General features: G+C 51.3%; 1 protein-coding gene across 9 annotated transcripts in view; it reads right to left on the minus strand.

Moving 5' to 3' along the window:
* Positions 1–5,961: 5,961 nt before the first annotated feature.
* Positions 5,962–14,771, minus strand: part of Jade2 (jade family PHD finger 2) — a 48,754-nt gene continuing 39,944 nt past the window's right edge. For 4 of the 9 annotated variants that reach the window (XM_087571648.1, XM_087571649.1, NM_001106998.3 and 1 more), the window contains 3 exon segments: positions 13,661–13,778; positions 11,230–11,361; positions 5,962–10,570 (listed from right to left, as the gene is read on the minus strand). In XM_087571648.1, coding sequence (XP_087427774.1) covers positions 9,765–10,570; positions 11,230–11,361; positions 13,661–13,778 — 1,056 coding nt within the window. In that variant the 3' untranslated portion in view covers positions 5,962–9,764. 9 annotated transcript variants of the gene reach the window in all.

Genomic DNA, 14,771 nt, shown 5'->3' on the forward strand with positions numbered 1-14,771 from the left:
GCTACAGTCTTGGCAGCCCAATCCCCCACACAACTGATACCAGAACCAACGAAACTCCTGGATCCTGCAAATGGCAGTAGGCAACACCCACAGGGGAGGGATGCTTCTTTGATGAGTTACTTTTCTCCCCTAGTTTCCAAAATGCACTTCTCTGGCTGACCTTCTGAGTCTCAAGTTGATCATAGCAGTCAATCCCTTGGGGGAGGGTGGAGGAGGAGGTCCAATCCAGCTTCTTCTGCCTGGCCTGATCTCAGGTTACAAGGTTTCAGGTGCACAGGTTGATCAAGGCTGAGGAAAGCCCGAGCCACTCAGAATGCTGACAGCTGTGTCTCTTTTGGTGCAAGCAGCTGACTGTCACATACACCTCGTCTCTCATTCTCACCAGCTATTTCCAACAAGCCCCTGTCAGGGAACTGCGCAAGGCTAGTACCTGCCCTAACCCCAGACCACAGTTGTCCTGGTTGGGTTACGGACAACTCATAAACAAACAGGGTTGGCTACCAGCTGGGATTCCAGGAAGTACACGCTGGTAAACAAACCCAGTGCCTCTGGGCAACAGCCAGGGTGCCAGCGCTCTCTCTCTCTCAAGACCTTTGGGAAAATCATCATTTTGTCTGCTTTGTAAGAAGGTGATGTTAACCTCCTTTAAAGGGGCTGGGGGAAAAATGTCTCAGCGAGTAGTTAAGGAGTTAGCTCTGCTCTTGTAGATGCTTGGTTCCCAGCATCCACTTGGGGCAGCTTACAACTCTTTGTAAGTCCAGCTCCAGATGATATGAAACCCTGGGTACCCAGTGTACATGTGCTCACACCCACACGTTGATACATACATATGACCAAAAATAAAACAAGTCAGTATTTTAAAAAGGATCTGGCTGTTAGAATGTAGCCCAGACTGCTGCTCAGGCCTCTTTCCAGCAACAGCCTTTCCCTCTCACATATGCCAGTCAGTTCTGGCTAACAGCCTTCCAGATACCCATTTTGCACGCCAGCCAGCTTTGGCTAACAGCCTTCCAGATACCCATTTTGCACCTGGTGACGTGAGTTTATATCCAAGGGGGTGTTGTTGACCCCACATCCTGCTCTCCACCCCTTTCCTGACCCCCGTACGGAAACTTGAGAGTCTTGCAGTAAAACCACTCCCACCCTCAGAAGACTAAGAGACCACGGCCCCCACTTCTTTTTTTTTTTAAAGATTTATTTATTTACTTAATGTATATAAGCACATTGTAGCTGTCTTCAGACACACCCAACCCCACTACAGATGGTTGTGAGCCACCATGTGGTTGCTGGGAATTGAACTCAGGACCTCGGGAAGAGCAGTCGGTGCTCTTAACTGCTGAGCCATCTCTCCAGCCCTAACAATTTCTTTCTTTTTCGGAGCTGGGGACCGAACCCAGGGCCTTGTGCTTGCTAGGCAAGCGCTCTACCACTGAGCTAAATCCCCAACCCCCCCACTTCTGCTATGCAGACCCTGATTCCAGTCTTCAGAGTCCCCACCCTGATGTCTGTAGTGCCGTTGTCTGTCTGACTATGGCATAAATGAACTCTTCTAACAAAGTTTGACCTCAGCAATCCACCTCAGCGTCCTTGAATCCACCTCTAGGTGACCTCTTGGCCAACCTGGATAAAAAGGTCCAGGTGGCCATTTAGCAAATGAGGAGACAGCAGCTCAGAAGGACCAGAACGCAGGCCTGCACTTCTCCGGGAGCTTGAGGCCTACACGAGTCTATTTCTAGTGCATCCACACCAGAAATCCACAGTCTTCTTTCACAGCACATCTGAACACTATGTGGTCAACACTCAGATGGCCACATATTGTTTGGTGGAAGCCCAGCGGGGAGCGGACAATGAGTAGAGGCCACGGACTGAGTACCAACGTATGAACCAGCACAAGCCTGCCTTGAAAAGGGTGCCACGCAGATCACAAGCTTCAAAACCTGCCCGAAAAGCCCAGGTCTCATGGATTTTAACCTTCTAGCACCTCTGGGCCCTATTCCCTCTGGCAGCCACACATCGCTCATTCATTCATTCATTCATTCATTCATTCATTCATTCATTCATTCATTCATTCAACAATATCATGTAGTCCAGGCCTAGCCTTAATTTCAACATATAGTAGAAGATAACCTTTGTGATCTTCCTGCCTCTACTCTCCAACCTCTACCCCACTGCTGGGTCTGTACCCAGGGCTTCCTATACTCTATCAGCCCTCTCAGATGGCTTTAGTCCCCTACCCCCTGTAGTCACCCCCAGCAATCTGAGGATGGAACCCAGAGTCTCCTGAATGTTAGGCAAGTGCTCCGTGATTGGTCACTTCCCCAGTTAATCCTATGCTTTCAATGGCCTTCTCACTCAGCAACAGATGTGTCAGGATCCACAGCATGTTCTGATTGGGCAAAAGATCCAGGCTGCATAGATTAAAACTTCCCATCTTTTTTCTCCTGCCCGAATCTAGAGCCTCCTCATTGAGCTGCCCCTGGGTTAAAAATCCTTCCAGAGGCCTGGAGAGTTGACTCAGAGCTGACAGAAGAGCATTTGTTCTCTCAGAGAACAAGGTAGAGCACAATCTCCTGCAATCCCAGTTCTAGGAGTTCTGACGCCCTCTTCTGGACTCCATGGGTACCAGGGATGTGTGTGATGTGTGGTGTACATATTTATATGCAGGCAACACACACACACACACACACACACACACACACACACTCTCTCTCTCTCTCTCTCTCTCTCTCTCTCTCTCTCTCTCTCTCTCACTTGGAAAAAAGCAGCAGCAGCAGCTCTCACCTGGTGTGGTAGTTTGAATGAGAATGGTCCCCATTGGCTCATATATGCGAAGGCTTAGTCCCCAATCAGTGATGATTACGGGCTAACCCTTTGAACCTGTAAGCAAGCCACAAATTAAGCGTTTCCTTTTATAAGTTGCCTGAGTCATGGTGTCTCTTCCCAGCGATAGAACAGTGACAAGGACACCTGGTCCTCCTGAGCATGAGCTCTGCCCAAGGGGCTGGGATTTGAAGAGTTTCTCTCTCCCGGGTCAGAAGGATTTTCCTAATCCACTGTGCAGAAAGCCAGGTAGGTGGATAAGGGGTTAGTCACGAAAAAGGAACCTTGAGTTGAAGTTGCAAGACCCTAAGGGTATTGCCAGTGTGCAGGGAAGGCCCAATGGAATTAAAAAAAAAAAAAAAAAGATTTCCTTTTAACTGGGCATGGTGGCTCAGACCTTTAATCCTAGCACTCAAGAGGCAGAGGCAGGTGGATGTCTGTGAGTTCAAGGCCACCTGATCTATAGAGTGCAGCTACACAGTAAAACCCTGACTCAAAAATGAGGTCTCTCTCTCTCTCTCTCTCTCTCTCTCTCTCTCTCTCTCTCCCTCTCTCCCTCTCTCTCCCTCTCTCCCTCTCTCCCTCTCTCCCTCTCTCCCTCTCTCCCTCTGTGTATGTGTGTGAGGCCAGAGGGTATTGAATCCTTGGATACAGTTGTGAGCTGTCAGACATGTGCTGGGGACTGCACTTGGGTCCTCTGGAAGCTCAGCAATCACTCTTAACTCTTGAGTCATCTCTCCAATCTAATAGTTTGTTTTTTCCCCAAACATTTGTATTCTATTGTATTCTGTTCTATTCTTGAGTGTGTGCCTGTATACCATACGCATATCAAGGCACGTGTGGAGGCCAAAGGACAACTTGCAGAAGTTAGCTCCTCTCTTCCACCATGTGTCCGGGTGGACAGCAGGTGTCTCAGCTCACTGAGTCATCCCATTACCCTCCCCCTTTCTGAGATGCTGATAAGGGAACCAGAGCCTCACACATGCTAGGTGAGCCCCCTACCCTTTAGCCCTTCCCAAGCCTCCAATGAACACTCTCATGTCTACCATGCATTTGTCATGGCAGCAAAGCAGTCGTGTCTCGTTTTATGTAGCACAGTGCTTGCTTTTTGCTTTTGTGTCTTTGTTTTGTTTTCTGAGACAGGGCTTCTCTGTGTAGCCCTGGCTGTCCTGGAACTCATTCTGTGGATCAGGCTGGCCTTGAACTCACGGATTCTGTCTTCCTCTGCTTCCCAAGATTAAAGGCCTGTGCCGCCACCACCCAGCTTCTTTCCATTTTTATTTTATGTGTATGGCGATTTATCTGCACGTTTGTACCCCATTTGCTTGCAGAGCTCACCAAGGCCAGAAGAGGGCATCAGATACCCTGGGACTGAAGTCACAGATGAGCACCCATGTGAGTGCTGGGAACCAACCGGGCTCCTCTAGAAGAGCAGTCAGTGTTCTTTTTTTTTTTTTTTTTTTTTTTAGTTTAAGATTTTATTTTATTGTATGAGTACACTGTAGCTGCCTTCAGACACACCAGAAGAGGGCATCAGATCTCATTACAGATGGTTGTGAGCCACCATGTGGTTGCTGGGATTTGAACTCAGGACCTCAGGAAGAGCAGTCGGTGCTCTTAACCACTGAGCCATCTCTCCAGCCCGCAGTCAGTGTTCTTAACAGCTGAGCTGAGCCATCTCTCCAGCCCTACATTCTATCATTTACCAAATTGTGACAACTATATAATTGAGAACAATTGAACAAATAATATTAAAGGATTGCTTCCTGGCCTCTGGGCTACCATGTGTAAAGTAAAAAGAAACTCCATGTTTCCAGTGACCCAGTTTTCTCCCCCCCTTGGCTGACCACCCCCTTGTAGGGTCACATGATGGTAATAACTGGGTCAGCACAAATGGACTAGGTGTGGTAGTCACACCATCATCCCAGCCCTGAGGAAGTAGAAGCAGGAGATTGGGTTCAAAGTCATCTTCAACTACACAGAGTTCCAGGTGAGCTAGACTCCATGAGACGCAACCTCAGAGGGAGAGAAAGCGTTACAAAGGGAATGCTAACACACGATGAGCCTTCAGGGTCCTGGGCTAAATGATTAGGAACCAGTCACAACTGGAGCGTGGTACCACTTACGTGATGTCACATATCTATACCCTATATCCCACGAGTTAAAGGCAGTGCTAGGAATTGAACCCAGGGCTTTGTGCACCCATTCAGCCTACGGAGCTATGGTGCCCAGCCAAGAGTGGTTTTGTTATCTGTATGTTACCTCATCCAAAATCCACAAATATTAAAGGGGAAATTCTAGAAATAAACAATTCACCTCACTTTACGTCACTATGGTATTACATCATCTCAAGGAGCCTGGTGGCTGTGGTAGAGTAAGTTTGGAGTTTTAATTTACAAAAGGAATGTGTGTCCAACTGTGCACACGTGGAGGTCGGTACATGACTGTACTGAGCATTACTGGCACACCAAGTCCATCTTTTTAAAGGTTTTGGAGACTGACCTCAGATGACTTCCCCAACATCCCCCAAACTTGCTATGTATTGGGAGAGTAACTTTGGATCTCCCAAGTGTTGGGGTCAAATGCACGTGCCACATTTATTACTGCTGGGGTCATATGTACGTGCCACATTTATTACTGCTGGGGTCATATGCACGTGCCACATTTATTTATTTATTTATTTATTTATTTATTTATTTATTTTTTGGAGCTGGGGACCGAACCCAGGGCCTTGCGTTTGCTAGGCAAGCGCTCTACCACTGAGCCAAATCCCCAACGCCATGTGCCACATTTATTACTGCTGGTTCTCTGGGTTTCCACTGGGAGGTTGGGTAGGTAGAGCACCTTAGTAGTATGTAGCAGGAAGGAATGCTGCCACTCTCTCAGAGCCACCCTCCCTGGGTCCTACCTTCGATGGGGTACTTTACTGGAGGCTTGATTTCAGGTTATTTTCTCATCCCTGACCCTGCATGCCAGGGGCTAACCCTGACGATCAAAGACACCCCCTCTAAGGTACAGCCAGCGGTGTGTACTGAATGTGTGAGCCACTAGAACTTGGGACTCCCGCTGAGCATACCGCTGTGGGCATGCGACGGGATTTCTAGGTCTCCTACCCACCTAATGCAACAGAACCTCACAGTAGCCAGCACAGAAAACATTGCTTTATTAACTGAATTTGCCAACACACGAGGAGTGCTGTGGGCTCCTTAGACACAGACCCTGGTGGGGGCTGCGATCCAGATGCCCTTGTGAGTGAGCAGGACAGGACAGGGCCGGAAACTATGCAGCAGCAGCAGCAGCAACAACACAGTCATGCAGGGCACAGTGGGCACTGGCCACGCGGGGTGACCGAACATTCTATTGCTCGTTAAGGGTCGCGAACGAGGACAATGTACAAAAAGGAGAAATAGGTCTTTGCGGTAATGAAAAATACATTTTTTTCTCTACAAAGAAATCTTCTCTAATACAAGAAAATAAATATTGCAACATAAGCCAAAAATAATTTAAAATTGCTCTTTTCAATATATTTTCAATATTTCTCTTGTATATTAACAAATGGCACATCACTTTCTTTGAAACAAAGACAGAAGGTATCTCCTCCTGTGACATTCATAGGACCCTCCCCACCGCCACCCCCAATCGATTTGGATGGAGCACAAGCGTGCATCCTTGAGAGAAGGCGGCAGGAAGTGGCTTAAAGAACGACCAAAGGTCCCCCGACTCCAACACCTCTGGCTCCTCGGCCAATGTGGCCAGCTGGGCCAAGGGCACGGGAGAGTAGCCTCCTCAAGGACCTTACTACAGAGATCACATATTGTTACGCAGAGCTTCAGGCATGGGCACAGGTTGACCTTATGTGGCAATGGTGAGGAAACCCAAAGTCTAACCTGTTGCCAATGTTCCTGTAGAATCAGGCAGTTGAGTCTCCAAAAAACCCAGCAAGTCCCATAGGGTATCCATGCACTGCACATACATCTGCACAGCACTCTGACACACACACACACACACACACACACACACACACACACACACACACACACGCGCGCGCGCGCGCGCGCATGCACACACATATGCACACACACGCGCACGCGCGCACACACATATGCATGCGCACACGCACATGCATATTCATGCACGCACGCACATGCATATTCATGCACGCACGCACACACATGCACACACACATGCACACACACATACACATTATGTACACACACACATATGCACACACACACACACACACACTCACTCACTCACTCTCCCTCTCTCCAATACCTCTGCCCAGGAACCTGGGTGGCTGGCTTCTCCAACAAACCTGAGGCCCTTACATTGCAAAGACTCACTCTCATGCCATTCGCAAAGTCAGAGCCCATTTAATAAAGTAAACGAGCATTCTATCTTTCTTTTCTTTACTTGTTTCAAAATACACTTATGATACAGAAAAATACTTTCCTTGCACATTAGCCTGTGATGAGGAAATGAGGTGGAAGGGGTACATTAGCCAGAACGAGTCACAGAGTCCTTTCTCCCTCCCTAAGGAGGGGTAGTGGATGAGGGCAAGAGTGGGCATTGCCTCTGGCCTGGAAAAAAGTGCCTTGGTCGTATTTGTGGCAAAGCCATCTACACCGTAGACAGTGAGGCCTGGGAGGAACTAAAGAGGGGCTGTGGGACATCCTCATCCTCCCCGTGGCCTGATGGACATTTCACAGGTGGAGAGCTGCCTTAGGGCTTGGCCTAGTGAAGGGGTCTGCTAACCAGCCATTATCACAGACAACTGGGCTTCTGTGGCACAGAGCCTGGTGGGACAGAGCGGTCAGGACATCCCCTTCCTTGCCCTGCAGCATTTGGTGGTTCTTTAAGCCCCCATGCCCTTCGTGTCCCGCAGGTCAGACCACCAGGCAGTCCAGCAGATGAGATTGAGACCCGAAGTGACCCAAAGCACAAGGGTAAGGAAGGTCTGTTCGAAGGCAGTAAACAAGAGACAGGTGGGGACACCGACGCCGACACTGAGCAGTCAATACTACCAAGACGGGAAGGCAGACTAAGTCTATGTGGTAGCTGATGCCATCCGGATGCCCAGGATCCTTGGAGCCCACCCACCCCACGCCCTCAGAGTCCATTTGGATAAGACATGTTTGTCCAATCCCCAAACTGAAGTCATTGTCTTGGTTTCTGATTTTGCTCAAAACTCACTGTCGTACCTTGATAATTTTGGAGTCGAGGTGGGTGAAGGTCCCGTGTATTTGCTCTTTGCGTATCTATGTGGTGGCGATGGGGGAACCACGCTGGATTCACAGTCAGGATTCTCCCACCCCCTCAGAAGGGGGAGGGAGTCCTCAAAGTTTAGGACCACACTCACAGCGGCTCAGCCCAGGGACCGTAAACCAACAACAGCAGCAGCGGCGGCGGCGGCGCTAGCAGCAGCAACAGCAGTGCAGCTCCTCCGAGGCCTTGGGCTCTTCTCTGTAGGTGTGTTTCTCTGTAGGTGTGTACGCCGTAACCAAGTATCTGAACTTCGTTGCTAACCAATTCCTTTGAGAAGGGAGTTCAAGTCGACAGTTTCAGGTCCGGGCTGTGCTGTGTATTAATGGTCAAAAGATTCTTTGGCATTCTCAGAATGATTCGACTGGTTCACTGGACTTTTGCAAGGTTCTGTTTGGAGAAGTTCTGGCTTTACCAGTGGCGGAAGTGACCCAAGAGTAATTCATAAAAGAAAAAAAAATGTTTTCACGGAATTCCTTTGTTCCCTGAGCTATCTATCACCCTGGGGCCACTCCATCAAAACTCTTCAGAACTACCTGGGGGCTTGGAGGAAGGGGGGATTTGAAGAGGAGAAGGAAGAGGGGGGTACAGTAGGGAGGGAAAGGGGGGTTAAGGCGTTAAGGGACAAGGGAATACAGGAAGATCCAGCAACAATTCAACCAGCCCCAGCAGGCCAACAGTGGCCTGCCCTGGGCCCCGGGATCCCACTACACTTGTTGGAAGGATGTTTCCAGAAGGAAACCATTGAGGAAGCTCATCTCTTAGCAGGATCAGGAAACTTCAAAAGGCAAACGGTCTGGTCTGGCCGGCTCTATATGGAGACAGCAAGACTGTGGCCAAGACTGGCCCCAAAGGAAGAAAGGAAGTTAAAGCCCCAGAGTGATTCTCTGCAGTGGGCTGATCTGAGCCCCAAGTCCCGGGCTGGGCACTGGCCCTCCCTTGGAGCCCTCCACCTGTACAGGGGGAGGACCGTTTGGGGAGTCCCCTGAGTAAAGAACACAGCTCAGAAAGGTTTCTGGGAACCTTTCCCAGAGCTGCTTACGCTGGACACTGGCAGGGACAGAGCAGCAAGGGAGGGGGGTTTCGGGCAGGTGGGCGGGCCTCAGATGTTGTGAGCTATTCAGGAGCCAGCGGGCCCCCTGCACCCCCTCAGTGCTTTCTCATAGAAACTCGTTGTGCTTGTGACAGTGAATAGACTGGCTGGGTATCATTTGTTATACTTCCTTAGGGATCAGTGGAGTGCAGCAGGACACCCCCACCCACCCACCCAAAATGGACCCCAATGCAATCTTGGGGAGACGAGGCGGGGCGGGCCCCGAGATGGCCCATCTGCCACAAAATAATGCCCAAACGACAGTCTGTGTCACCCAATGGCAGTGGGCGGGAGCCCTGAGCTCTCTCCCTCACCTCGTCTACATCAAGCCAGAAGCCCGGCGATGTTGCATGGGCTGGGACAGGGGTGGCACGTAGAACCTGGTCTAGTCCCTGTAGCCAGGGCCACGGGAGGAACCCTAATGTCCTAGGCCAGCACAGAGGAAAGACAACGGAGTGGAATTCAGAACTCTCTCTATATTAAAAATAAAACCACGACAGAGTGGTGGGTCTGAGACACTCAGCAGTTGGAAATGGCAGTTGTGGTTGGGCTGAGGCCTTGTAGGGGACCAGAGTAGGGCCTGGGTGAGTTAGGAGGCCAGCACCCCCATGCGAACCACCTCCTCTGCTCCTGCCTCCCTGGAAGCCCGTTGTACCCCCCTGTTCTCTGCCTCTACATCAGAATCGCTCATCTCCTCATCAGAGAAGTAGCCGTCAGCCTCGGTGTCGAAATGCAGGCTGACCTTTGGCCTCTCGGCCACCGTAGATGGCAGTCCTGTCCCAGCATCAGACCTAGCACCCGGAGATTTCCGACTGACCTTCATCTCTCGGGGTGGCCGGAGCCTGCCCAAGGGTTTGGGGCTCACTGTAGGGCCAGGCACTTGGACATTCAAGTCGGAAGCCGCGGGGACTGTCTCGTCCAGGATCTCGGAGGCCAGTGTTGGAGGACTTTCCAGTGTTGCTGGGACAGGACAGTCCCCAGCTGCAGGGCTGGACGGCAAATGAGAAGACGTCCTCCGTGGTGGCTTCCTCGCGGGTGGTCCTTGCGTGCCCTTGCCGTCCTGGGCCCAGGCCTTCTTGGCTGGCTTTTCTGGAGTGGTCTGTGCACTGGGCCCATCCTGCAGCGGGGGTGGTTTCTTCTTGGCAGGCAGGCGAGTGCGGCCTCGGGCCTTCCTGGCAGGGTCGCCGGGTCGTAGCGAGGGGTCCCTCATGAAGCTGAGCAGTGTTTCCTCATCTTGTAGCAATTCCTCTGACAGCAGACCCGGAGCAGGATCCTCCCGGTGCCCACTGTTCAAAGACCACTCGCTCATGGCCATGTCCTCGGCTGTGATCTGAACAGACTGTGCCAACCAGCTGTTGAAGAAAGTGCCATCGATGGGGAACGAGGTGGACAGACCTGATGAGTGGGAGAAAGGCAGGTGAGATGCTACAGGTGTGTGAGCTCAAGGTGACCAACCCACCCAGGCAAGCCATCCTGCTCTGTCTACGCATCCTACCAATGCCACCAAAGAGCAGGAGCCAGCCCCTGCTCACCAGGTTGACTGTCCCCAGGGCCAGCTATTTAAACTGTGGAGTGAGTAGAAAGGAAGAATTTCAAAGTGTCAGGAGCAAACAGGCCACCAGGGGGCACTGCATCTACAGTCTGTGCCTCCAGCAGCGCCCAGGAAACACCAGATAGAGAGATCTCCCTGAAACAGTTCTACTAAGATCTACTGTGGCACTGACTAGGGAACCTGATGTCACTTTTCTTGGACTCTGGGTGGCTCAAGAAAGGTCAGCTGGGGTTGAATAAACAGCAGGTTGGTGTGGCTGGGTTGAGGGGATAAGGCACAAGGGACAGTGAAGACTCTGGGTGGGTGGAACAGTCCTGCCCTCCCTCTCGGTCTGGTGCCGACTTCTAGGGACCTCTGGGAGGATCCAGCACCCTGGCCAGGGCAGGTCCTGAGCTAGCAGAACTCTATCCAGTGAAGTGAGGCTGAGCTGCTGTGGGCACCTGGAGGAGGAAGGGCCTAAGAGGCCCATCTCGGCCTCACACTGCTTGGCCCCCTTACTTACCCAGCTGCCCCAGCACAGACTCCGGCCCAGCCTTCATTTTTTCTTTCTTCTCAGGGCTGCTGCCCTTGGGACCCTCTCGGCCTTTCCTTTTTGAGTCATTCTTCTTGCCCTTTGATCTCCTCCCAGAAGGCTCTGTGTTAGAGAAGGGGAGTTAAACCTGAGCGGCTGCCTGGGGACTGTCCATCAACTGTGTCTGCCAACCATGGTACCAAGGTTAGGGTCAGTGTGCCAGACACAGGGTCCACGGTTCTGTGAAGGATAGACGTAGGCACAAGAAGTCCTCGTGGGACCTGGACTTCAGTGTGACCTACAAACGCCACAGACCTTGGAGAGTTCTGGTGGGTGGGGAAGGATGCTCTGTGGACAGGATGCCAGGATAAGGAGCTGGATATAGGCCAGAAAGACATCATCTGAAGACAAAAGGCTTAGATTCTGGGCCTGCCACCATGGCCAAGCTCCTCAAGACCCCAGCTACTCAGCAGAGGCAGGGAAGCTTCTGGGAACAATGTCAAAAGAAGGTAGAGACGTGTTCTGAGCTCTTCACAGTCCCCAGAGCCTCTAATTAGACCTTGCCAATTAGTCTCCTTGCCTGTAACTCAGACCCCACGCCTGACATTCTCAGGCCCCCGGACCTTACATGTCTCACCTTGGTTACCCTACAGCCTCCTTAAGCACCCTCCCTCCCCCGAGTGCATCCACTTCAGGCACTGAGGATGCAGTGATGATTTCTACCCCAGACAAGGAACTTGCAGGGTCCCCAGACTCTAGGTTGGGGTATAGACTCTCTGGTGTGTAGGATCCTGTGCCAGAGGTGCTTCCTTGAACACGGGCACTTTGTGTGGCCTAAGTGCAGAAAGGTTCCCCTCATCACCTCTACCCTTTCTACCACCACTGACTGCAGACGCTGGGGCTCCACTTTTTTTCTGTACTTGGGCAGGAGAGCTCTGGAGGCTTCATGACTGCCAGTTCCACAGTGCCATGACCTACTCTGACCTCTGCAATCAACACAGTAATTTTCTCTTCTCCTTTTTCCCCCTCTTTGATTATGCTGGGTCAACTCCCGGCACCTGCATGGGTCAACACTCGGCATGGTGGTACTTGGCCATCTGTAACCCCCAGTTCCAGGGGTGATCTGATATGCTCTGCTGACCTTCACAGGCAGGCACCAGGGATACATGTAGCACACATACAGATATGCAGACAACACACACATAAAACAAATATGGGTAAGAAAACGGTTCTTCTAAGTCCAGGAGGGTCTCGAACTTTCTAAGCAGCGGTGCACAGCCTGGAACTCCTTATCCTCCTGCCTCTACCTCCCAAACGCTAGGATCAGATGTGTACCTACACGTCTGGTTTTAATGCTGGGGATCAAACCCAGGGAGGGCTTCGTGCAGACTAGGCAATCACCCTACCAAGTAAGCTACATTGCTCCCAGTTCCTCAGAGGCCAGAAGAGGGCGCTGGATGCCCTGGAACTGGAGGTATAGAAGTTGTGAGCTACCATGTGGTGCCAGCAATTGAAGCCATAGCCACTGGAAGAGCAGCCAGCACTCTTAATCCCTGAGCCTCTAAGACCCCTTCTTCTACAGGCGTGTACCACCACACTTGGCTTTAATGAATACTAGTAACCCCAAAGGTTAAATGGAGCAACTCGGCTACTGGCAGAAATGGGGGTAACCATTCACTCTTAACAGCAGCAGCCCAGTAGCTCTCACCTCCTCAACTCAAGCCCCAGAATGACCCATCAGCTGAGTCGGTAGTGGCAGGCACATCTCCAAAGCTTTCTCTACCTAGCCGTGTCTGCTGGGTATGTTCAACATCTGAGCGTAAATAACATTCCCGTGCCGTGTGTGCATGGGTGTGTGTGCGTTAAGCCTATTTTCCTTAACTAGCCCCGTTAACTAACCAATTCGGTCAGTGTCAAGACCTTTGCTCCTGGTTTCTCCATCTGCTAAATGCATGCTATGCACAGCTGATCAGAGCCTGAATTTCATCCCATGACACCACAGAGAGGGAGACCCAGCCTCATCCCCACACAGCTGCCTTCTGAGGACTGAACCCTTACTTATGTATATCGGGGTTTGTTGTGCGGAGGGGGGGATTTGAGGGGGAAGGAGGCATGGGCTGACCAGCTCCGGCCTGTCTTGAACCCAGCAGAGCCACGAAGATTGTGGGTCTGCACCTGTCCTTGTGCAAGCTAAGCCACCGTTGACAGAACTGGGCTATCCCAGGGCACCAGTGATGCCCCCAAGGGAAGAGGCTTGAGAAAGCCATAGTCCAAACTCTTGCTATCAGCATAGCCAGGGCCTTGACAGGTTCCCATATGGACCTGATAATGATTATAATGTCGGTGAGAAGGGACAGCGAAGGGCTCCGTGCTCTTCCAGGCCCCAAAGACACACCTTCCCAGCAGGGGGCGCTGTGCCCACCTCTGCAAAGATCTTGCTCAATGAGTTTCATCTGCAGATGGAATATCTGCTCCTGAAGCTTACAGATGGTGTGCTTCGTTCTCTCCCGCCTTGTCACCATGTAGCACAGGTTCCTCACCTGAGGAGACACAAGAGAGGTTTCTCATCTCACTTACTGCCAGCCATCTCAAGGGGGCTTCGCTGCTGGAAAGAGCAGTCTTTTGAACTCCCCTCTGCTTAAGACATTTGAGAATTCACTCCCAAACCCTGAGCGTGCAGGGTGTACCTGGTCTGGAACTGGCACACCCCTCTTCCTCTGTAACATCCGCCCCTTCCCAGTAAAGCAACTCTGCAGATACAACCGTCAGGGCAAAATCCAGTGCCTGCCCCCAAGGTATGCTGCAGCTTCAAATGAGCACGAAGTCGCAAGCAGAAGAACTTTCCCATGTCTTCCTGCTATCCCGGGACCTGAGCCAGGGTCCTCCACTCGGGCCAATGCTCCCATACCCACAGCAACGTGATACCTTACTTTATAAAGGACGGCAGCCCCTGACTCCCTGGGGCCAGCTGGGAAATGTCCCCACAGCAGGCTTTGAAGTCACCTGGTTTGGCCTAGAGGACGGGCACACCTTTTTCAGGTTGGCTGGCAGGATATGAAGTAGACCTGTCACTGCCTGTACAGGGAGCCACCATCCCCCAACAACTGCTCTCTCACACACTTCTGGAGCCTCACGACAGGCTCCAGCCCTGGAGTCGCTCCCTCAGTCTGGTCTGATATCACCTTCGGGCTCATGTGGAGTTTTCCAGAAATAGGGCCAGTTACCAACCACTGCTACTCAGTTTGAATCCCACTCCGACTCGAGCCTTTACCCAGTCCCCAGGTGGGCTTCAGGTCTTAGATTCTTCTGTTTATAAGCCTCCTGGGTTACCTTTAATTAAGAACCCCTCCTTCACGGGGTTGGGGATTTAGCTCAGTGGTAGAGCACTTGCCTAGGAAGTGCGAGGCCCTGGGTTCCGTCCTCAGCTCCAGAAAAAAAAAACAAAAAAACAAAAAAGAACCCCTCCTTTTTTTTTTTTTTTTTTTTTTTTTTTGGTTCTTTTTTTCGGAGCTGGGGACCGAACCCAGGGCCTT

Source organism: Rattus norvegicus, chromosome 10, assembly GCF_021556685.1.
Source record: "Rattus norvegicus strain SHRSP/BbbUtx chromosome 10, alternate assembly SHRSP_T2T, whole genome shotgun sequence".
NCBI lineage: Eukaryota > Metazoa > Chordata > Mammalia > Rodentia > Muridae > Rattus > Rattus norvegicus.